This window comes from Marmota marmota, unplaced genomic scaffold, assembly GCF_001458135.2.
Source record: "Marmota marmota marmota unplaced genomic scaffold, marMar, whole genome shotgun sequence".
Lineage (NCBI taxonomy): Eukaryota > Metazoa > Chordata > Mammalia > Rodentia > Sciuridae > Marmota > Marmota marmota.
The window spans coordinates 19,365,055-19,390,541 of NW_026000153.1; the positions used below are offsets into that span (position 1 = coordinate 19,365,055).

Consider the following 25,487-nt stretch of genomic DNA (forward strand, 5'->3'; position numbering starts at 1 on the left):
GAGCAGGGCCCAGGACGTGCCACTGTGCTGCACCGGCAGGGGGGGACAGCGCGGACGAGACCAAATTGCGCGCGGGGGCGTGCCTTGGGTGGCGGGAGAGGCGGGGCGGCCTCCGCGGAGAGGAGCACTACCTGGCGCCAGGTGCTGGTCTTTCGGGCTCACCCGGGTTACAGCCTCCTGGCCTTGATTGCTGGGTGTTAGATTTCTCATCCGGAAATTTGATGATGCAAACGTGAGCTTTCGCCCTCCAAGAACTCGCGGTAGGGAAGGTGATGGCGTCCTGAAAATGAAGAAAGGGGAAAACCCGCGCCGCCTCGCCCCCCGCCTCCATCTAGACTTCAGGACGTCCAGCTGCTAGAAATTAAACTGCGCGTTTCTCCAAAAGATCTTGTGAAATAAGCGGGGCGTGGGTGCTGGTGTATAGCTCAATGGTAGAGCACCTGCTTAGCATGTGCAGGCCCTGCATTCAGTCCTCACACCGCAAGAAAACAAAACCTCCAAACTCTGGGCTTTTATCCACAAGGAAGAAACATGTTTTTGGTCAAAACTGTGCCCAGTTCTTGAAGGATGTGTTATGCAGAGGTTTGCCATTCATGATCATCTAATAGTGGCTACCCTAGGGGAGCGATTCTCCCCACCGCCTGCCACCACCGCCCAAGTACTGGGCATTGCACTTTACCACTCAACTACATCCCAGCTTAAAAAAAAAGAAAAAGAAAAAATTTAAAACAGACTCTCACTGAGTTGCTAAGGCTGTCTTCTAACATGCCAACCTCCTGCCTCAGCCTCTTGAGTAGCTGGCATTCCGGGCATGTTCCACTTGCCACCAGTAAGAAGGGAAATTTTTAAGAAGCAAGGAAATGTATGGGGATATCCCAGGGCCTTAATATTCACACCAGAGGGGTGCCAATTTAATTGGTATCCGGTAATTATTTAATGTCAAAGGGGAAAATAGCAACACTTGGTATCTTATTTTAGAACTCACTACAGTAATGGAAAACACGTGGGCTCTTGTATAACAACCTTTGTACAAACTTCAGTATCAGTATCATTATCTATCAAATGGCTTATTTTTTTGCTAGTACTACTTCATAGAGCTATTAGGGTCAAAAGGATATTTAATATATGATAACTGTTTGGGTTGTGTTAGGTTGAATGGTGTGAAGTTGCCAGTATTTAGCTGTTTAGGACCTGCATCTTTCATCCTAATGATGCTTGTACCCTGTCAAGGGAGGGAAGACTAGGTGATCATATATAAAGAGGGAAATGGAAACCAAGGTGGGAAGTGAGTTGCCCACAGTCACACTGGGGCAAAGACAGAAAGTGAGCAAGACTGGAGTCTCTTGGCTTCAGTCCAGTTGATTTCTGTGACCAAAATTCCTCTCTGGGATCTTGATTTTTAAAAATCCTTAATAAAATGAAAGGGTCTTTCATCCTCACCTCCCTAGGAATGTTTTATTCTTCATTTTTCCTACTGCAGCCTGTGTTGTCCTGAATATTGGATAAGAGCACAGACAGATGTGATGTTCTCCACAATCCACAATGCCTTGCAAACATAAGAATTCAGTTTTTCCTAAAGAATCCTTTTTAAATGATAGTCTTTTTTTCTTTTAAAGTTTTCATAAAGTTTGATGGTTTTACAATTTGATAAATTATATAAGTCTGCTCCAATGTGCCAGGGAACATAGGATTTAGCATTTGAACTACCTAGATCCAAATCCTGGATCCACCTCTTGGTTGTGTAATGTGGGTCATGACTGAACCATCCTGAGCCCAGGTTCCCTCATTGTAAAATGGGGACAATAATAGTTGTGAGGTTGGAGTGTAGCTCACTGATAGAGTATATGTTTAATATGTGTAAGACCCTGGGTTGAAACCTGAGCATCACCCCCCAAAAAAATTTTTTGTGTGAAAATTACACAGTAAGATTTCTGGCAGCAGGAACAGCTTAGTGTTTTCTAGTGTTTTAAAGAGTCCCTGATAGCTATTCATCATTTTAGGAAGATAAATCCTGAATGAACTAGAAGGAATAGGGGAAGAACAGATTGTTACACTGAGTCCTGAATCACCACAGGCAAAGGTGACAAAGGCACAAGTACCTAGTGGGCCAAGGTACAGGTGCAGCAGGAGACAGGTTGACCAGATGAGAAGGACAGGAATGCTGTGCTTGGGAGCTCAGGTTTCTCTTCCAGGCAGTAGGCACAGTACAATCAGATTTATTTATTTTTCCTGATTCAAGCCATTTCCCCTTTCCTAAGGTGCCTCCTGGGAATTGTAAACCTATCTAGCAGTACAATGAACATTTCAGGGCAAAAATCCTATGGTTTAAACACACCATAACCTTCCCTTTGTTGATACAATGCTTTGCTGCAAAAAAAAAAAAAATTCAGCTGGTTCCTTGATTGGGGGAGGGATCACATGAGTTAATTTACATGATTAAAGTAACTTAAAATGACACTTTGTGTACATTAGTATGAACTGTGTTTAAAATCACCAATGAAAACTTTTTAAAAATGTTTCTTGTAGATGGATACATTGCCTTTGGTTGTTGGGTTTTTTTAGTTGTCAGTGAATATTTTTATTTATTGGTATGCAGTGCTGAGAATTGAACCCAGTGACTCATACATGCTAGGCAAGCACTTTACCACTGTGCTATGACCCCAGTCCCTTTATTTATTTTTATATGGTGCTGAGGATCAAACCCAGTGCCTCACACCTGATAGGCAAGCAGTCCACTACTGAGCTACAACCCCAGTCCCACCAATGGAAACATTTTAATGGGAACATCTTTTTTTTGTAATTTGACACACTGTTTTTCCCATCCATCTTGCTAAGGAGGCAGTATTTCTAGACTTCACAGATCAGAGGAAGGCCCCCAAATCAGTCGAGATTACAGAATTAGCTCCTGTTTATAGAGCATATACTTGTGTCTTCTTCCAGGGTTCCATGGTTGGGCAAGGGCTCAAAGATACATTAGGGGGGCTGGGATGTGGCTCAAGCGGTAGCGCGCTCGCCTGGCATGCGTGCGGCCCGGGTTCGATCCTCAGCACCACATACAAACAAAGATGTTGTGTCTGCCAAATACTAAAAAGAAAAATAAATATTAAAAAATTCTCTCTCTCTCTACCTCTATCTCTCTCACTCTCTAAAAAAAAAAAAAAAAAAAAGATACATTAGGATGGGTGTATGGTTTAGATGTGAGGTGTCCCCCCAAAGCTCATTTGTGAGACAATACAAGAAAACTTACATATGAAATGATTGGGTGATGAGAGTCTTAATCAATGCATTAATTCCCTAATAGGGATTAATTGGATGGTAACTGTAAGTAGGTGGGGTATGGCTGGAGGTGAGTCTTGGGGGTGTGCCTTTGGGGTTTATATTTTGTCTTGAGTGAAGGGAGTCTCTCTGCTTCCAGGTATCATGTTCTGAGCCACGCCAGTCTTCCACCATGATGTTCAGCCTTACCTCTGGCCCCAAAGAATGGAGTTGGCATTCCATGGACTAAGACATCTGGAAACATGTGCCTCCAAATAAACTTTTCCTCCTCTAATTGTTTTTGTCAGGTCTTCTGGTCACAGAAACAGCACAAAAGGGCCGACTAAAACTAATACCTCTTAGGTGATTCTGGTTTGCAGTAGGGTGGAGAATTAGTATCTTAAATTAGTTTATTTGAGGGACTCCCAAAACCTGTATCTGCAGAGACCTGTTTGGGGAAGACCATGGCACTGAGGGGACTTGTTACAGCCAGGCCTGCCACTCCTGGGCCACTAGGCAGAGAAAGGGCCTGTGGAGTGATCTGGACTTCCTGGAGATGGTCTGTCCAGCTGGGTCCAGCCACCCAGAGTGCTGAGAGGTGGACACATTATTCTTTGTAAACCTATTACTCCTGGTAATTCACTTACCAAGAATCCCAGGGGTTGTCTCTTCTGAGAAATAAATCAAACCACCACTGAAAAGCCATTACAAAGCACAACTGTAAATCCCAGTTACTTTCGAGGCTGAAGCCAAAGGATTCAAGGCCAGTGTGGGCAACTTAGTGAGACCCTGTCTCAAAATAAAATAAAAAGGTCCGAGGATGTAGCTCAAATGTAGAGCACTCCTACATTCAACTGCCAGCACTACAAAACAAAAACTAAACTAAACCAAAAAGAAGTGTCTCCTACCACAGATGGTCCATGATTCCTGTGAGCTCCCACTTCCACACATTCTCCCTCCATTGAGGGTCAGGGAAAAGGGTCTAGGTGCATGGGTTAGAACCAAGCTATAATTACTAGCTTTAGCTTTTGGGCTCTGAGAATGTCCACTCTCCTGGTATCAGAGCCAAGTGCAGTTAGAAAGACCCAGTACCACACCATGATCCTGGGTGAAATATCAGAACCTGGAGGGGCCAAACCTGGGCTTTGGAGATGGAATCTGCCTGAAGAAAGTTGAGACACAGGGCTGGAGCTGTAGCTCAGTGGTAGAGCGCTTGCCTAGCATGCATGAGTCACTGGGTTGGATCCTCAGCACCACATTAGGAAAAAAAAAAAAAAGCATTCTGTCCATCTACAACTACAAAAAATAAAAAAATAAAAAAGAAAGCCAAGACATGGCTAGGGATATAAGTACAGTGGAGATCACTTCCCTAGTAGGAACAAGGCCAATGAATTGGATCCCCAGTGGAAGGAAGAAAAGTGGGGAGGGAAGGAAGAGGAAGAGAAAGAGGAAGAAAGGTAGCTGGAAGAACAAACCTCATGTGTAGGGCAACTAAGATCTTCACCCGAGGTTCTCAGAATTTTGCTAAATCTGGACATAAAAATGAGCTTGGGGGGCTGGGGTTGTGGCTCAGTGGTAGAGCGCTTGCCTAGCACATGTGAGGCACTGGATTCGATCCTCAGCACCACATTAAAAAAAAAATAAAATAAATAAAATGAGCTTGGAAGGGGGCTGGGTTATGGCTCAGTGGTAGAGCACTTACCTTGCATGTGTGAGGCACTGGGTTCAATCCTCAGCACCACATAAAAGTAAATGAATAAATAAAACAAAGGTATTATGTCCATCTACAACTAATTTTTTTTTAAATGAGCTTGAATGGGGAAACAATTAAAATGCTATAAAACAAGGACCAAGAGAGGATAGGCCCCTGACCCTGTCAAGTGGTGTGAATGAGGGAGGCTGGCCTCAGATACTTAAGTGAAAGAGAAGTGCCACCACAGCAAGCCAGGGCCAGCCAGGCAGGGGGAGGCATCAGCCGACAACAGCATGGAGGTAGCCACGGTGTGGCTGCTGTGGACTGAGCAGAATATCATGAACCAGGATCAAGGACAGCTTGGCTCTCTTCTGTGGCCCTGCCTCATCACTGCTTATAAAGCTGCACTCTGATGTATTTTGTTGGTCCTAGAAGAAATCAGATAGGATTAGGGCCAAAACCATTTTATTACTGACTCAAAAAGAGAAAGGATTTTTCTTTCCTGAGCTAATTCATCACATCTAAGGAGCTGGAGTAGCTACAGATCAGGTTTACATTGGTACAGACTACAAAACACCACCCCTACCCAGTACTGTATTTAGTGAATGTAAGATAACATCAGTTACAAGATGCCATTTTGTATATTCTTAAGGAAGAAAGATGGTTACTTTTAAGATACATTGATACATTAATGATTCTTAATTTGGCATGTTGACATTTGAGACATGGCACTTGTTCACAGAATATTCCTCCAGAGCAGGCACTGTGTAAGCACTTTTCACTGTTAAGCAGGTGCTAGTGGGAAAACCAAGGCTTAGAGAAGCCAAGTAACCTTGCTCAAGGGTCAGTTAGGAGGAAGCAAGGATAAGATTCAGACCAGGCTGAGAATCCTGTGTGCTGTAACAGCACAGTCCATCTCAAGGGTCCTTTGTCTCAAATTCTCACAGGATCACCTAATGAGCAGCCTGCTGTTCTGCCCATGCTTCCCCTGAGTGATTCTCCCATTGCAAAGTTTGGCTATAAGACATGACCTCCCCAGTAGCCTCTTTGTAAGCTCTAGGCCTCTCAAATCCTAAAGGTGTTTCTTGAGGTGTGATGCAGATTGGCCTCTGGCTGTGGTAAACATCCAGAAATGAGAAGGGCAGACTGATACTTTGTGGTTGTAGCTCTAGAGCTACCAAACTAGTTTTGGGGATTATGTAAGTTTGAATCCTAGGAACAACCCTAACTTGAGGGTCTGAAGGTCAATCCCTTTTTCATAGTCATGGGCTTGAGACATCAACCCACCAAAAGGGCAAGGAGAACATGTAAGTGACTTCCTGAAAAAAGTCAGAGCTCCAGGGTGACCTCTTCTGTTCCTGCATCTCAGAGTAGCAATGATCTCTCACTTGACCCAAGTAGTTTCAGAATTCCTTCAAAGTGGTTCTGACCAAGGCTACCCCTGGCAGACTCTCTTGCTCCCAATCTGCTGACTGATCTTTTTCAAAATTTTAAATATTTTGTACAGTTGTTTTATAGGGGATGTATAGAATAACTTCCCTGATTATTAAGTGGTTAGTAATAATTTCCTTTAAATCCTGCATCCCTTTGAAAGGCTGATGAAAGCATGAGCTGCATACACTTAAGCCTCAGGCATTTAGATTGAATTTATCTTTGGACAATGGGTAGATCCTATATAAAGAATCCTTGATTTGTTAGAAGCCACTAGGGCTGACTTCCCTGTCATGGATTTTAGGAACAGCTTGAATCAATTTTTTTCTTTTAACCCAGTGCTGGGGATTGAATCTAGGGCCTTACTCATGCCAGGTAAATGCTTTATCACTGAACTACCTCCTTAGCACATACACCTCTCTCTCTCTTAATGGTAGTAGGGATTGAACTCAGGTCCTTGTGCATGTGAGACAAGCACTCTACCAACTGAGCTATATCCCCAGCCTAACCAGCTCAATCTTTTAAGGGAATGGATATTCAGCAATTCTTAAAGGAGTTTCCAGTGTTTTAACTTGAGGCCCAGGATTATCCTGGATGAAATTCCTACTATGTTGGAGAAGCCCCTGGGCAGCTTCTGCGGCTCTGGTGGAAAAAAAGGAAAGGCCTTGGTATTTCCAACTCAGCTAGCATCTTCTCCCCATCTCCACCCCCAGTACTGAGGATTGAACCCAGGGCCTCACACACTGAATGCAAACACTCTATCACTGAGCTACAACCCAAGGCTTTTTTGAGACAGGGTCTAAGTTGTAGCCTCACTATGGCTGGCCTGGAACTTTCAATCCTCCTGCCTCAGCCTTTCCAGTAGCTGGGATTACACCACCATGCCCAACTTATATGTTTCAGAAGGGAAAGTTTTTCCTTAACTGCTATCTACCTACTACATATAACTAGAAACTGCTCCCATATCACAGTGACAATAATTTGAAAGTGAAGAGATCAGCAGATGGAGCATACTGGGTCCCCCCAGCAAGCAAGGCAGACAGAAGAAGATCAGGGAACTTCCATTTAAGAAAGGGTTCCAGACCAGAAGCCCTGGAGCTGAGGGCACCTTTGCTGAGTCTGGTAAAAGGACAAGAAACAGGGTAGGATTCCAGCTGGAGGATCAACAGGGCAGGAGTCCAAGGTCTCTGGTCAAGTATCAGGCCTAAATGGTGGTTAAGTGGGGCAGGGAAAGATGTGGAGAGGACACCATAAGGGTCAGGCTGGCTTGCCCTGGTGGCTCAGGGATCCTTAGATATTGTGGAGGTTAGGAAGAGCCAATGGATGAGTACACCACTGGTTCCTTTGTGTTCTGCCATGTAGGTGTACAGTCTGGGGCTTCCTCCATCACCTATAAAATGGGGCAAAGATGGAATTACCTAAGTGCTTGTGAAAGCACTTAATTCCTTTCTTAGTTAACAGCCAGAATTGCTCTTTGCTTAAAGAAAGGGAACAATTTCACATTTGTCATGTAGTTCTCCAGAGCTCTCCTTAGGCAGTTGTTGCATCCTCTCTGAGCACACAGAACAGTGAAGGTACAGAGAGGCAGAACCTGTGCACTACTATCATGTGAGCATTCATTCATTCGACAAACATTTATTAAGTGCCTACAGTGTGCCAGACCCTGGGGATACAGAGCTGGATGTTCTGTCCCTGCCCTCAAGGAGCTCACAGTCTGGGGGCAGACAGTAAACACATGAGTGACAATACGCCATGAAATGTTGAGGCAGAGGTATGACAAAAGTGCTGGGACACAACAGGGTTTCTGATGAACGCTTCCTGGGGGCAAGGGTCAGGGAAGGCTTCACAGATCAGTCCACATATCTGGTGCCATGGCAGTGTCTTCCACACATGGGCAGGATCACATCACCAAAACCTCAAATGCTGGTCCACAACCCTTAGGTTGGGTGGAAGCAAGACCTCCCCTATGCTTCCTCAGGACAACTCCTAACCTCAACTGGATGTCCCTGCCTGCTGGGGCGTACAGTGACTGAGGAAGCTGTTCTGAACTCCAGGGGCCAATGAAGGAGTAGCTGTCTATAGGACCAACCCTCAGGAACCTTGACAGGATTCAGAAAAGATCAAATTACTGCTTGTGTCATCCCACCCAGGGCCTCTGATTTCCCCAGTGACATCTCTGAGCTGGTCTGTGAGGTTATCTCTTTTCTTAACACTGTTAGGAGACCCCTACCCCCGTCTTTTACTGGTCTTCCTTCTCATGTGCAGTAGGCACCAGCCGCTTCTCAGGTGCCTGGGCACAGCCTGCTAGACCCCATCAGAATAGGCCACCATAGCAGCCCCAACACCTGAACACTCACAGCCGCCGCACCAGCTCAATGAGCTGCTGGATGTTTTTGTTTTGGTTGGACAGGCCATTTCTGATGTTTTCTAGCAGGCATCTCTTCAATTCAAAAATGGCCTCACTATACCCAAGGCTCACAGCAGCCATGGGTGGTGCTCCATGCCACAGTCCTGGGACATGCCAGACATGCTGCCTCTCAGGGTCGCAGAAGGCTAGGCCCGCCAGTGTCCGGAAGCCACCACCTTGCTTCTCCATCTGGGCAGCAGCTCTGTTCAGGTCACTGGGTGGTTCCAAGAGCTGCCTCCTCTCTCTTGGCTTGGGGCTGGGGACAGGCATGTCATGAAGGTTCTGGTACACAAACTGATAGCTGGGCATGTGTCCTGTTTTTTCCAACCTCAGAAATGCATGCAGAATAGCTGGTGGAATGTCCCTCGTTTCAGCTAAACTGACCACAGTAACATTACTCAACCCCATTAGCAGAGTGGCCAGTGAAGCCTCCAGCTCAAACCTGTCCCCAGCTGAGGTCAAAGCCCCACTGATCAGCCCCCCAGAGTCTATCACAAGGATGTGGTCACAGCCCAGGTCCTGGCTGAAGCCCTCAGCCACTGTGATGAGCTGCATGAAGGCCCCCCGGGGACTGCAGATCCTCCCAGTAGCAAATCGCAGGCCAAACATGGTGTTGAGAAGCATAGATTTCCCTGTGCCTGGTATCCCCAGGGCAGATAGAACTACCAGCCGAGACCTCCTGTCCAGGCGGATGTGCAGCTCCTTGAGGAGCCCTGTGACCCAGCGAACAGGGATGCTCAGGGTTCCCCCATCCACCAATTCCAGGGGCAGCCCCAGCAGCAGCAGCTCTACAGCTAGGCCTGGGAAGTGGGCAAAGCGCCTCTGGCCAGCTGGCAGCCTCCCTGCCTCCACCAGGCAGCTCTCTGCCTCATAGAATTGCCCCATCTCACGCAGGAAATGCTCTACCCCAAGAGGCTCAGGCCAGAGTGGTTCACTCAAGTCTGAGGCCCCGCTGAGTTTTGGTCTCAGAGTGAGAAGAGTCTCTGGGGGCTGTCTCAGCCGTGGCTGGCCCACCCGAGCCAGCCCCCACTCCATCCACCTCAGGAAGTATTGTCTCTCACCCAGAGAGGGGCTGCTGATCCCAGCAATGAACTCTTGTACCCCTGAGGTAGGCTCCTGGCCATTCTGCTGCATCCGGAGCTCCAGAAACCGACGCCTCAGCTCAGCCCGGTGCTTCTCAGGTGGGTCTGGGGCCCACTGCAGCTGGCAGAACTCCCTCTCCACTTGGGCCGCTTTCCTTCCAGGGTCTCCCTGCAGCCTCAGCTCATCCCTCCTGTAGGCATCTATGTCCTTGATCTTTCTGGTGATTCTCTCCATTCGGTCCTTTGCCTTCTGACACTCCTCACAGTCCTCATCAATTCTGAGGCCCAACTTCCGGGCTGCATGAGCCATGTCTTCCACAGACACCCTCCTGCAGGGGGACCGTACCACACTACCCACAATCCCTCTGATCCTCCTCACAAAGCTCTCGCTGTCAGTGCTACTGACCTTCACCAGGACGTGTGAGTGGTCTATCTTCAGCACAGGGATCAGCTTGTTCAGGAATCGGAGGTTTGTGTTCCGTTTCCCCCGGTAGGGACTCAGAATGAAGTAGTATTTTGTGGTTGACTCCTTCATAGAGTATAATAGTTTGTATTCCTTCTTACTGATGTTGTCTGTCAGAATAAACACAGCTGAGGAGATTTCTGTCAAAAGTTTAAACTGCAGCCAGTGAGACCCAATGTCACCTCGCAGGTTCAGAAAGGCCACAGGCTCTGGGAAGACATCCAGGTCATCCCTGCCGCTGGGAAAAAACCAAGAAATCTCTACTAACCCATCTGCAATCTCCCGGGGATTAGTGCCCAAGTTGAGATCCCGATGCCAGAAGCAGTCCCATTGCCTACGGCCCGGGCTGAGGATGGCATTGAGCAGCTGGGACTTAGAGTTGCTGCTGACATCCATGCGCACGAAGGAAAAGGTAGGTGCCCTGGATAGGACCACACTGTCCTCTCTTAGGCTGCCCAGGCCCCGAGGGGGCTGGGACCACCACGTCCGTACAACGGCCCGTAGGGCCCACAGCAGAAAGGTGTGATAGTGGTTTTCTGAGTCAGGCAACACAAGTGGGAGTGCAAACTGGCAGAGGGACATCTTGAGCACAATCTCCTGCTGCAGAAAGCTGTCTGAGGACAGCAGCAGGGCACAGAGAAGGTCCAGGGGGTTCACTGGTGTGTCGGGTGTTGGCAACTCAGAGAAAGAGTAGATGTCATCAGCAGCGATATCCTCAGCTGGATCCCAGTAGATCATCTCCTCCTCCATCTGGTTTTCCTTTTCTGCAGGCCGGGCATCTGGAGGCATATCCAGCACCATGGTGGTATTCCTGGCTTCAGCATTGAGGGCCTGCAGTTTTCTGAGGAAATGCCAGGGCAGGTCCTTGGGAACCTGAGGAGCCCAGTTTTTCATACTGTCAAAACTGATCTGCAGAGAGTCCTGGAGGCTGAGCTTCTGCATCTGGTATGTCTCCAGTCCCAACAGGGATAGCATTTCCTGAAGCCTGCTTCTCTCCACTGTGGAAAGAAATGGAGACATGACTGCTCAGTCTACATTCCTGAGTCAAGAGCCACTGTAGAGCTGGAGAGGGAGAGTCCAGCAGGAAAGGGTTAGAAAGGATGTCCCTAGGAGTGGGATGCAAAAACAGGAGGCTCAGGGTATGTTTAGCTGATCTGAGATCAGGGAGGGGATGGGACCCAATATCAAGGTAAATACTATCATCCTACACAGATGTGATAACATTAGAAAACAGAAAGGAAAAAAAAAAAAAGAGTCACAATTAAAAACTGGGGAGAGTTCACGTAAAAGCACCAATTTCTGGTTTCTCTAGAAATCTCCAAAATCTAACACTTAGCTCAAAATTAATTGGTTAGAGTGAGCAGAACATGCCCCTTAGGTAATGAATGCAGGCCCCACCTCCCATGCCATAATACATGCCAGAGTTATTCCAGTGCTTCTGGCCACACACATAAGCTGAGCCTTGTGCTCCCTCAATGTCACCAGGAAGTTTCCACAGGGGCACAATCACTATTTACTCTTTGGTTTCTAATTAATGTTATTTTTCCTTGTAAATAAGTTGGATAATATTTTAAAGGAAAATATTAGTAAGCAAGGAAAGTCAGCAATCATAGATCAGCATCAGATCTGAGACCAATATGTAATTTTTAGTCATAGTAAAATATCTGGTGCAGACTAAGTGAAAACTTGTTTATTTGTGCAGATAGTCAAATATCACTCTATACAATATAAAATCTTACAAGTTAGATGCTCTGGACAGGATTGCTATCTCCAAGAGTCTGGCATGGCATCTTACCAATGTTCAAACTGCACATAATCACTTTACTTTAAATGTTAATATATAAAACAATAAATATAATAAAAGCTCCAAACCTTTCTCCAGTTCCTCTTGAGAGGAAGCAATATGCTTAAATAAACCAAGAGAAAAAGCACTGGTTGATTCAGCCCTTCTATTGTTTCCCAAGGTCAAGTAACAGATTCAGGACCTTTCCCAAGTGACCTAAATGCTCCACAGCACTGACCACAAGGCTCAGAGTTCTTCAGCAGTGTGATTGTAAGACCACTCCAGAGAGAACAAGTGGCATGGGAACTTGCAAAAACAGAGGAACTGCATGGGAGGGTTACACTGTGGCAATATCCTGCGTGGATATTATTCAAGTTTCATAGTTTTGCCTGGATGAAATCAGGGACATAATTTTTCATCTATATAAAGAACAAATGTTTTTATTACATTACAAGGAGTAAAAGGCAATAGGGAAAAGCCAGAACAAACAACCCATTCTCCTATGCATCTGTGCCTAAACAGTGGCCTTTGGCAGGCCGTTTGGCAGCTCTGGGCCTGCATTCCCAAACTCAGGTGAAACTACTGGACCACCTGAAGGGTTTCCAGACTAGCTGAGATTAGAATCACTTTAGGAACTTGTTTAATAAAAGATTCCAGGGCTGGGGTTGTGGCTCAGCGGTAGAGCGCTCATCTAGCACTCTGCAAGGCCCTGAGTTGGATCCTCAGCACCACATAAAAATCAATAAAATAAAAGTATTGTGTCCAACTACAACTAAAAAATAAATACTAAAATAAATAAATAAATAAATAAATAAAAGATTCCATCCAGCTTGGACTGGTGCCCCATGCCTGTAATCCCAGCAGCTTGGGAGGCTGAGGCAGGAAGATTGCAAAATCAAAGCCAACCTCAGCAACTGTGAGGTGCTAAGCAACTCAATGAGACCCTGTCTCTAAATAAAATAAAAAATAAACCTGGGGATATGGCTCAGTGGTTGAGTGCCCCTGAGTTCCATCCCCAGTACCCCCACCAAAAAAAAAAGGTTCCATCCAGCCAAGCATGGTAGTACACTTACAATCCCAGCTACTCAGGGGGCTAAAGCAGGAGCATTGCAAATTCAAGGCCATCCTGGACAACTTGGCAACACCCTATTTCAAAAGTTCAAAAAAGGAATCGGGGTATAGTTTACATAGCTTGTACAAGGTCCCTGGGCTTAATCCCTAGTACCACACACACAAAAAGATTCCTGAGCTTCCCCTCCAAAGATGCTAAATATGGAAGTAGATGTGTTGAAGGAGAAGGTTACTACTGCTAGTTACTCCCCATGGTTTGAGCTCCCCAGAGGTTTGGTTTTCAGCAATATTACTAATGTTCCATAAATGGTTAATGGATTAGGGCATCCCAGATCTGGCACTTTGCCTTCCCAGGATTTGATGCAGATAGATGTGGAACCACCAGCCTAGGTAATGTCCCCCTCCAATAATATATCAGAAAGCTATAACAGCTGGGTGTGGTGGCATATGCCTATAAACCCAATGGCTTGGGAGGCTGAGGCAGGAGGATCACAGGTTCAAAGCCAGCCTCAGCAATTTAGCGAGGCTATAAGCAACCAAGTGAGACTCTGTCTCAAAATAAAAAATAAAAACAGACTGTGGATGTGGCTCACTGGTTAAGCACTCCTGGTACCCACCCACCCCGCCAAAAAAAAAAAAAAATAAAAAAGAAAGAAGAGAAAGAAAAAAAAAGAATTCATTGNACTACAAAAAAAAAAAAAAAAGAAAAGAAAAGAAAGCTAGAAAAAAAAGAGGAAATGCATACCTGCTGGGAAGTCATTGTCCTGAGCCTCATTCGTACCATCTATGAGAAAAGAAAAGAAAAAGAAAGTGTCAGGGCTAGGAATGTGGCTCAGTGGTAGAACAACAGCTTAGTACATTCCTGGGTTCAATCCCCAGTATAGCACCAAAGAAAAGAAAAGAAAAATGAAGGTCAATCAAATATGTGCCTTTGATTGACACAAAGTAATTTAAGCTAAACCCAGAACTCTCCTTCTTTCTTACCAAAATAACAAAGTATCTCAATTATTAAAAATATGAAATCCTAGTTATTTTTCGCTTTTCTCCCCTCCTTTTCCTTCTCCAAATCAATCTATGCTAAGTCCCACAGTTTCTACCTCCATAATGGAACCCGCAGTCATCTCCTTCCATTTCTCTCCATTCCAAATCTAGGGAAATAAAAAACAAAAAACAGGCATTTAGTTTCATCAGCAAGTTAGAACATTTCTATCAAAACACTTAAGTAAGGGGGCTGGAGGTATAGCTCAGTGGTACAGTGCTTGCTTGCCTAGCATGCCTGAGGTTCAATCCCCAGCACCACACACAGACACACACACACAAAGTTCAAGTAAGGTTACTGTGGTCAATGATAACTGTTCCTCATGCTCAAGAAATGTTTTAGGTTTTGGAATTTTTCTTTGCAGTACTAGGGACTGAATCCAGTGCCTCAGGCATATCAGGCAAGCACTTCACCACTGAACTATATCCCAAGCACCTCCTACAACCCCAATTTTTTGTGGTATTGGATGGAATCCAGAAACCCTCTATCTTTGAGCTATATCCCCAACCCTTTTTATTTTATTTTTGAAACAGAATCTGTCTAAGTTGCTGAGGCTGGCCTCTAATTCCTGCCTTATCTGCTGGGTCACTGAAATTAAAGTTATGTGCCACCCTGCCCAATTCCCCAGCCCTTTTTAAAAATTTTTGAGAAAGGGTCTCACTAAATTGCTCAGGCTAGCCTCAAACTTGCAATCCTCCTGCCTCAGCCTCCAAAGCAGATAGGGTTACAATCATGTGCCACAATGCCCAGCTCAACATTGTTTTTATTCCATCAGAGTCTTTGTAATCACTTAAAGTGATATTTATATGAGAGCACAAATCCCCAGGTAGGGAGGGCAGAGTAGGAAAAGTTGTGTCTCTAGCATAACACTAAATTCATCAACACTAATATTTTAATGATAGAATGTATTTAATTAATGCTATCAGATATTTATATCAGGAAAAAAAGACTTTAAAAAAAATCGAGTCCTTGTGCATGTGAGGTAAGCCTTCTACCACTGAGCTAAATCTTCAGTCCCCAAATTTACATTTTTAAGAACTTATTATCAAAAAAAAGATTCTGATATTTTCAATTCTCTCATGATTCCCATATAATTAAGAGAAAATTCTAAAATTTCAAACTGTCTTCTTTGATGATGTCTCTGGGAAATGAATATGAGACAGGCCTGAGAGAAAAAAAGGAAAGGGCTTCTTAAACAGCCCAAAGATATAAGAGACAATGCAGGACAGTTCCCCTGACTCAAACTGCAATGTCTAGCAGTCAAAAGGTTATTTTGCTCAAAGTGAAGTAAACATCAGAAAAATTTTTTACAAAGAATCCAAAATACCATATATGGAAATGGCTAGAGAAGAGAATGGGAAACACTAGAGAGCCAGGGATGGGGTTGGAGGTTCTAGAGTAGTCCGAGCTGGAATCAAAAGTAACCTTCAGTCCCCAGAGGAAACAGGGCTTTGCTTGGTTAGGGATGGAAAAGAGCCTGATTTGGATTCAGAGAGATAACAGGTACAAGAAGTCAAGTGAGCACAAAGTAGTCAAAGTCAGGGAACTAAGAGGTGGACACAACCTAATGTTCCACAGGCAGAGATGCAGAAGGCAAATAAGCAAACTATGCAAAAAACAGGCAGGGACAAAGCAGGGCCCCAGCAAGAGCACAAATCCACAGCAAATACAGGGAGGCCACAAGGCTCAGATCCATGAGCCAAGGACTCTACTAGAATTCTTACTAGGGTGTGGCCCAAGAGGAGGTAAGCCTGAACTCCAACACCATAGGAGCACCAAGTTCAAATGGGCACAGGGCAGTGTGTGGGCCAGACCTACCATTAAAATTATATCCATTAAGAACTGTTATTAGCCTAAGTGGGAGAACTCAAAATAGGGCAATTAAAGCCATTTTCACTCAAACGAAATGATCTCCTCCCACCAATTATTACAATAGTTGGTATGCACCCTCTACAGTGTTTTCCATCAAATTTTGGAATACTTGTTATTGGGCAGTAAACAGAAATTTAAGACATCATTTCACACCTTAGAGCTATTAGCATCAAGAATGAGGTATGAGGGCTGGGATTGTGGCTCAGTGGTAAAGTGCTTGCTTAGCATGTAAGGTACTGGGTTTGATCCTCAGCACCACATAAAAATAAACAAACAAAATAAAGGCATGCTATCCATCTACAACTACAAAAAAAAATTTAAAAAGAAAGAATGAGGTATGAGCTGGGCTTGGTGGCACACACCTATAATCTTAGTGACTTGGGAGGCTGAGGCAGGAATGTCACAACTTCAAGGCTAGCCTATGGAATTTAATAAAAGCCTGTCTTAAAATAAGAAAAGGAGCTGGGGATGTAGCTGACTGGTAGAGTCAGGGTTAATTCCTAGTACTACAAAAAAAAAAAAAAAAGAAAAGAAAAGAAAAACAGAAAGAAAAAGAAATGAGGTATGGGTATCTGCATGCATAAGGATAAAGTTACACCTCTATCTAACACTGTATGCAAGATATTAATTCAAAATGGATCAATGATACAAATGAAAGTGCCCAACCATGAAACTCTTAGAAAAAGACATGGACATAAATCTTCATAATTTTAGATTTGACAGTGGGTTCTTATATACCAAAAGCACAGGCAACAGAAGAAAAAACAAAACAAAAAAAAAACTTGTGCATCAAAGGACATTATAAATAAAAAAGAGGGTTTGGGATGTAGCTCAGTGGCACAGTGCTAGCCTAGCATGTTTGGGGCCCTGGGTTTGATCTCCAGCATAGGCAAGGAAGGAAATAAGGAAGATGAGGGATAGGGGGAAGAAAAGAAAAGGAAAAAAAAGGAAGGAACGAAGATGATCAACTCAATAGAAGAAAATATTTGTAAATCATATATCTGGTAGGATCTAAGTATCCATATAAAAAACTCTTTATGCTGGGAGTGGTAGCAAACACTTGTAATCCCAGGGACTCAGGGAGCCTGAGGCAGGAAAACCGCAAGTTCCAGTCCATCCATAGCAACTTAATGAGACCCTTGGCAGTTTAGTGAGACCCTGTCTCACAATAAAAAATAAAATGGACTGGGATGCAGCTCAGTGATAAAGCACCCCGGGGATCAAGCCCCATACTAAACATACAAAAAAAGAACTCTTACAATTTTATAACAAAGACAATATCTCCACTAAAAAGTGGGCACAAGACTTGAATAGAACACCTTGAGATACAATCTTCTTATAAAAAGGAAAAATAAAGGTCTTACACTTATTTATTTTTGAGATCCATGATCCCCAGCCCAGGAAAGTACTGGAACCCAGAAACCCAATGGGACAGAAGAAAACACATCTGCTTCAAAGTGGGCTCAAGTCCAACTTTACCTGCAATTGCCACAGCTGTTCGTCTCTCTGATGGTTTTATTTCTGGGGCCACCTCTCCCAAATCAGAATGTCTGAAACAATTTCAGAAGAAAAACATAATTAATATAATGAACTATGGCTTACACCTATCAAATTGGCTGCATATGAAAATCTCTTGGGGAGCTTTTAAAAACTACAAATTCTGGGTTATACCCCAGGTCCACAAAACCAGAACCTCTGGGAGCCGGTTCTGGGCATCTCTGCTTTTAAAAGTGCCCTCTATGACTCTGATGTGCAGCCCAGTCAAGAATCATTAGCCTGGAAACTCCAGCACTCGCAAAAGCTGCTGGCCAGAGAATAAATACAGCCATTCAGAAAGACATAAAAATATACATACCCTTTGACCAGTAATTCCACTTCTATCCTAAGGAAATAATTAAGATTTAGTTATAAAGATGTTGATGCCAGCTTTATATATAATAGCAAAAAGTTGGATGCCTTTTTAAAATCAAAGACAGATAACAAAGAATTATGATCTTATTCTGCAGCCATTACAAAATATCCTGTGGATTTCTTTTTGTGGGCAAAATGATTTTAGATGAACAAAGATGTTAATGATATACTAATTAGGAGGGGAAGTCAGGTTACAAAATAGTATTCTAGTATGATACAATTTAATAAAATTGTGTGTATTTATCTATAGGCATATATAGAGAAATCTAAAGGAATGTTCTTAAAAGTTAATAGTGTGGGCAGGGAGGGATGATCCTAACATTTTTTTAAGTGATGCTGGGAATCAAACAAGACTAGCCTAGGCAATTTATACACCAAAAGCACAGATGCTAGGCAAGTACTCTACCACTGAGCTATACTACTAGCAGTCCCTGAATTCTTTTATAAAGACTTAAGAACTGTATTTCCATTATGAATAACCTATTTTAGGTATGTCATAGAAATAAGCAAACAAATATATGTGTTGATTTTGTCAGAAGCCACGGTTTTCACTGAAGAAAGGACATATAAATATAAGAAGAAGTTACAAAACTTACAGAGGTGTAATGGAATGGAGGCACTAGTATGAACTGTAACTTCACATGGATGCTCAGATCTGTTTATGTACATGCATATTTCTATGTGTAGATATGTATATATGAATATGTATACACACACATAGCTCTGTCCCCAATATGAGCCAGGAAGCAAAGACACTGCAATAGCAATTCGCACACCTCGTACCTTTAATTCCATGGCAAAAGAAACAACGATTTCCTGGAGATTCTGGCTAATGCCAGGGCTAGCAGGGAAAGAACAAGAGGACTTGAGTATATTCGTTCAGAAAGCAAGCAAGTGCTCTGAAAAGTTCTGGGGCATGTATAGGATTCGGGTGCCAACTAGAGGGGCTTCCCCTGGCCAAACTGGGGACAATGTGAGCATGAATAGAATACAGTAATTAATTTAAAACCATTGAAAAACAGGAATTAATTAGTCCATACAGATAACAGACAAATAAATGGAGGGCTCTTGCTCACAACAGAATGTTAAATATGGAAGGGGTGCTGTAGTCAGAATGCTATCATTTTGCAAACATTATATCAAGATAGTCCAAGCAAGAGCAAATACCCAATGCTAACTCTCAAAGAGGAGAATGCTGATGAGGAGCAGGCTATTTGCCTGGTCTTAAAATGTCTCCTTTTAGACTGTTTATTAGGTGCCAGGAAGAAAAAAACACAATGGAGAGCTCAGGTGATACTCTGGATGATCAAAATGAACCTTAATGTGGAGGACAGGGAGACTTCATGTGCCCTATTGTGACACAGTATCTCTGCAGTGTTCTGGCCCAGAAGGTAAAGTTCTGATCAATCATGAGGACAAATGCAAAATGAGGGACTTTATGCTAAAGAGGAGAAGTGTATTATTCCAGAGTGTGCATGTCACAAAAGACAGACTATGGAAATGTTCAGGATTAAAGGGAGTTAAAGAGACAAAACCAAACACAATACCTGACCCTATACTAGATCCTGCACTAGAAAAGGAAATTTTGGGGTCCAAAGACAAACAAAAAAAAAAAGAAAGAAATATGGTTGTGTTACTGTACTGTTGTGTTACTGTACTGTGGTTATATAAGAAAGTATCTCTATTATTAGGAAACACTGAAGGATTTAAGGGAAAAGTCAGGTGGTATATATAACTTACTCTCTCTATGGAATGAATATGGAATGAATGTTTGTATCATTCCAAAATTCATATGTTAAAAAGTTTACCCCCAGCGTATTGATATTTGGAGATAGGGCTTTGGAGGTGATTAGGTGATGAAGGTAGAGCTCTCATGAATGGGATTAATGCCCTTATAAAAGAAGCCCAAGGGAGCTTGTTTCATCTCCCACCATGTGAAGACACAGCAAGAATGCACTATAAGGAATGGGCTCTCACTAAATGGTGCCTTGATCTTGGACTTCCCAAACTACAGAACTATGAAAAATAAATTTCTGTTGTTTAAAAGCCACCCACAGTCTATGTTATTTTGCTACAGCAACCTGAATGGACGAAGTTTCTAATGGTAAGAAAAAAATATTTTTGTGTTTATGTGTGTGTGTGTATATAGGCACACATAGACACAGATGAGAAATGCAAGAGTACACAAGAGAAGTGATGAACAACAATGATAAATGAGGTAAAATGTTAATGGGAGAATCTGACCAGGCATGGTTGCGCACACTTATAATCCTAGCAACTCGGAAAGCTGAAGTAGGAGGATCACAATTTTAAGGCCAGCATAGGCAACTTACCAAGACCCTGACTCAAAATAAAAAAGGAATAGTGAATGTAGTTCAGTGGTAGAGTGCCCCTGGATTCAATTCTCAATACAAAGGAAAAAGAGAGAGAGGAAAGAAAACATTTACACTTTAAAAATTCCCTCTAGTATTAAAAGTTGAAAGTTTTCCAGAATTGCTAAGGATATGGGAAAATATTCATGATCAGTTAAGTGAGTAAGAAAGTAGAATATGTAGAGTAAAATATACTAATTAAGAAAAAAGAGCATAGAGCCAGAGTGAGTCTCAAGAGAAGACTGAAACTACACAGCTACTAAGGAGGGAGTCAGATGGAGCACACAGAATGCAGTGTATCAGTTAACAGATGTCCTAGAGTAGCATCAGTGGACTGAAAGGAGGGAAGGACAGATTAATGTAGGGATAGTTTTTGAAAGTATGATAGGAAAGAGAGCAAAAGCATGATACTTTTCAATATTTTATATTTATATTATTTTGGAATTTAAAAAAATAGTGATATTAGTAATTTGCAAAAACTGCTTTTCAGAAAACTCCCTTGCCTGTGTCTAGGACCTATTAGTATTTTGCCATCCTAATTCAACTCTGCCTGTAGTATAGATGGGAAGATGCCTAAGGCTACAATGCCCACTGCACAAAATGGGGCTGGAGTTAGGGTTAACAGATTGACTCTTTGTATAACTTTTGAAATTATTAGCTATCATTAGAAGTTATCTCAAACCTTCCTGAGCCTTAAAGATAATGAGCTAGGACCGAGGGTATAGCTTAGTGGTAGATCTTTTGCCTAGCATACACTGAGTCCTGGGTTCGATCCTCAACACTGCAAAAAAAACAAAAAAAATAATGAACTAGAAGAGAACCAGATATTCAGATATTTGGGTCCTAACNAAAAAAAAAAAAAAAAAAAAGGAGAGACTCTAGAAGGGGTCTTGGGACCTTTTTTATTTTTGTAACTTATCTCTAAAAGGAAATTATTTGTAAATAAAAAGATTAAAAAGTTAAAATTAGGGGCTGGGATTGTGGCTCAGCGGTAGAGTGCTTGCCTAGCACGGGCGGGACCCGGGTTCGATCCTCAGCACCACATAAAAATAAAGGCATTGTGTTGTGTCCATCTACACCTAAAAAAATATATATATTAAAAAAAAAAGTTAAAATTAATAGTGGATAGTTACATCTGGGAAACAGGACATTCAACTATTTTGGTCTTATTTGTATTTTTTAATAATAGCATGTGTTAATTTTATAAAACTAATAGAGCTATTAAAATGATGATGATTCAGGGTTGGGACAGATGAGACAAATGGGTGCCAAAAAAAGACTTGATAACATGGTGTCCTTAAAAAATTATTCTTTCAAGAGTGCATATTTTATATGTGAGTCTGTGGCATAGAGAACAGGCCTCAGGCCCCTTGAAGAAGGCATAGAGCACCTCCCTAAACCCCCATTCAGTTGCTCAGCAAGACAAAAGTTTTGTATTAAGTACATCCTCCCAGAGGAACTTTTAGAACCTTTCATTGTTATTCCAGCATGTTCCTTGGGGTCTCCTTCTCTACCCAGAGACTTCTGCCACCCACTTAAGATGGTCCCAATAGCTAAAGGTTTCCTGCGTGCATGGCCATCTTAGTCATTATAGACAAAGCATTAAAAAAAATGTGACTTCATCAAACCTTGATGCTGATAAAAATACAAGTTTTTCATTGCTTTCTCTTCACTTGTCTGCAGAAAACATATTACATATTGCTTTGTAACATGAAAAACACCAAAAGTAACCTTAAAAAAGAAAAACAGCATGACAGGTTAAAAGTAGTTCCACAGAGGGGAAGCTACAAGCCTGGCCCTGAGGCTCCAGGATGCTGCCAGAGAATGTCAGGTAGGGAGAGAGCAGATGACAGGTTTTTACAGCCCAAGATGCCAATAACAGGCCTCCTAGCTGGACACTTGTCCCCCAGACATGCCTTCCAGATAGTGCCCTGGACAGGAGTTTAACTTCACCCCTTTCCATCCCACGTGAGAAAGTGGCAAAGCCACAGGGATGATTTTGAGTTTGTGCTAATTTAGAAAAGAGTACATATTTGCAAATTCTGTACTTTATTCTTGCTCCCAAACTGCTTGCAACCCATCACAACTGAAATGCACAAACCATTATTTGTGGATCCATCACTGCTCCTGAAAAATGGGGGAAACTGGAGGCAGAGCCAAGTGTCTAATGATTCTTATTTTACAACTTTACTACACATATGCATGATATCTTTGAATACTTGTACTGGACTAAATTGTGTGTATCCTCAAAATTCTTATGTCGAAGTCCTCATCCCAATGTGGCTATATTTAGAGATGAAGCTTTTGGGTAATTAAGACTAAATGAGGCCACGAGGGCAGGGCCCTCATGTGATGAAATCGGTGTCCTATAAGAGGAGGGCTCGCGATTGCGCGCGCTCTCTCTGAAAATGCACAGAGAAAAAGACCTGATTAGAAATCCTATCTGCAGTACCTTGATCTGGGACTTTCAGCCTCCAGTACTGGAAAACGTAAATCTCTCTGTGTAAGCCCCCAGTCTGTGGTACTTTAGAGGGCAGCTCAAGCAGACTAATTCAATACCCAAAATCTACTTTGCAAGGTGGAAAGCAGGGCTCAGAGAGATGTGGCCAAGGGATCTGCCCACATCACCAGAGTTAGGACCCAAATATCTGAATATCTGGTTCTCTTCTAGTTCATTATTTTTTTTGTTTTTTTTGCAGTGTTGAGGATCGAACCCAGGACTCAGTGTATGCTAGGCAAAAGATCTACCACTAAGCTATACCCTCGGTCCTAGCTCATTATCTTTAAGGCTCAGGAAGGTTTGAGATAACTTCTAATGATAGCTAATAATTTCAAAAGTTATACAAAGAGTCAATCTGTTAACCCTAACTCCAGCCCCATTTTGTGCAGTGGGCATTGTAGCCTTAGGCATCTTCCCATCTATACTACAGGCAGAGTTGAATTAGGATGGCAAAATACTAATAGGTCCTAGACACAGGCAAGGGAGTTTTCTGAAAAGCAGTTTTTGCAAATTACTAATATCACTATTTTTTTAAATTCCAAAATAATATAAATATAAAATATTGAAAAGTATCATGCTTTTGCTCTCTTTCCTATCATACTTTCAAAAACTATCCCTACATTAATCTGTCCTTCCCTCCTTTCAGTCCACTGATGCTACTCTAGGACATCTGTTAACTGATACACTGCATTCTGTGTGCTCCATCTGACTCCCTCCTTAGTAGCTGTGTAGTTTCAGTCTTCTCTTGAGACTCACTCTGGCTCTATGCTCTTTTTTCTTAATTAGTATATTTTACTCTACATATTCTACTTTCTTACTCACTTAACTGATCATGAATATTTTCCCATATCCTTAGCAATTCTGGAAAACTTTCAACTTTTAATACTAGAGGTAATTTTTAAAGGGTAAATGTTTTCTTTCCTCTCTCTCTTTTTCCTTTGTATTGAGAATTGAATCCAGGGGCATTTTACCACTGAGCTACATGCCCAGACCTTTTAATTTTCCTATTTTGAGAAAGGGTTTCACTAAGCTGCTAGGGGTCTAAGTGGGTCTCAGTAATTGCTGAGGGTGACCTCTGACGTGTGATCCTCCTGTCTCAGTCTCTCACATCACTGGGACTAAAGGTGTGTACCCCCATGCCAGCAAGGGTAAATATTCTCTTACCAGTATTCAAAATACATGTTTAGGTGGCCCCAAAATATGGAAATAAAGTCACTTTCTAGAGGTGAAAAATGAATCCATAGGTTTGCAAATGAGCTCCATCATTTGCAAAAGTAATCTAACCCTGTCTTAGAAGCTAGTCTATAAATAGCTTAAAAAAAAAAAAAAAAAGAAAAAGAAAACAGCAGAGCATACGGTACATACTTGTAGTCCCAGCTACTCAAGTAGACTGAGGCAGGAGGATCATTTGTGTCCACCAGTTTGTGGATAATGCAGTATAACATCTATCTCAAAAATAAATAAATAAGGGACTGGGGTTGTGGCTCAGTGGTGGAGTGCTTGCCTAGCATGTATGAGGCCCTAGGTTTGATCTTCAGCACCATATATGAATGAACAAATAAAGTAAAAAATCCATTGGCAACTAAAAAATATTTTTAAATAAATAAATAAATAAATAAATGAGCAAGCAAGCAACCCAGGCACAGTACTGCATGCCTACAACCCAGGGACTCAGAAGGCTAAGGCAGAAGGATCCCAAGTTCAACATCAGCCTCAGCAACTGAGACCCTGTCCTAAAATAAACAATAAAATGAGCTGGGGATGTAACTTGGTAAACAGACCCCTGGCTTCAATTCTCAGTACCAGAATAAAATTAAATAAATAAACACACACCTACATTCACATGCACACACCAAAACAAACAAATCCTCTCAAGCCTCTAGGGTGTGCCTTCCAGGGGCACCTCTTAGCACACACATCTCTCCAGGGCAGAAGTGACTTGACCTTCAGTGTCCTCAGCTCTTTCTCACCATGTTAGGAAGTTTATTCCAGATTGGCTACAGGATGAAAACCCTGAACATTGCCAGGATACAGATGGAATCCACCCAGAGACCTACCTCTATTGTGACTGGCACGAGGTGGTCTTATTTCTATTTCTGGCAAGTCTACAATGGCTCACCTTTCTCTTCCACCTCTCCATGGAAGACGAAGCAAAACTAACTTTCCTAGTCTCTCTTTTTCTTGTTTTTCCCTTTCCTTTCTTTTTCTTATTTTATTTATGTTTTTCTAATTTTCCAACAGAATTAACTGGGGAGCTTTTGTACCAATACCTGGAGTTTCTGATTCAGCAGACCTGGGTGTTTAATGAATAAGAAATTATCTATTGGAGTTGGGTGTGGTGGCACACACCAGTAATGCCAGTGACTCAGGAGGCTGAGACAAGAGGATCACAAGTTCAATGCCAGCCTCAGCAACTTAGTGAGGCCCTAGTCAACTTAGCAAGACATTCTCTCAAAATAAAAAATGGATACGTATGTAGGTAGGTAGGTCTGAGGACATAGCTCAGTGGTAAAGCATCCCTGGGATCAATCCCCAGGATGGATGGATGGATAGATAAATAGATGAACAGATGGATAGAAAGAAAGAAAAAGGGAAAAGAAGAGGAGGG

At 42.8% G+C, this 25,487-nt stretch overlaps 1 protein-coding gene across 5 annotated transcripts in view; it reads right to left on the reverse strand.

Moving 5' to 3' along the window:
- Positions 1 to 7,998: 7,998 nt before the first annotated feature.
- The window catches only part of LOC107146207 (upregulator of cell proliferation), a 48,178-nt gene continuing 30,689 nt past the window's right edge, over positions 7,999 to 25,487 (reverse strand). For 3 of the 5 annotated variants that reach the window (XM_048786504.1, XM_015490255.2, XM_048786502.1), the window contains exons 2-6: positions 17,952 to 17,978; positions 17,576 to 17,646; positions 14,283 to 14,333; positions 13,931 to 13,969; positions 7,999 to 11,329 (exon numbers count right to left, since the gene is read on the reverse strand). In XM_048786504.1, the coding sequence (XP_048642461.1) occupies positions 8,733 to 11,329; positions 13,931 to 13,969; positions 14,283 to 14,316 (2,670 nt within the window). In that variant the 5' untranslated portion in view covers positions 14,317 to 14,333; positions 17,576 to 17,646; positions 17,952 to 17,978 and the 3' untranslated portion in view covers positions 7,999 to 8,732. Of the gene's footprint in view, positions 11,330 to 13,930; positions 13,970 to 14,282; positions 14,334 to 17,575; positions 17,647 to 17,951; positions 17,979 to 18,790; positions 20,350 to 25,487 lie in introns of those variants that run through there. The other 2 variants (XM_048786501.1, XM_048786503.1) reach the window with 2 other exon arrangements.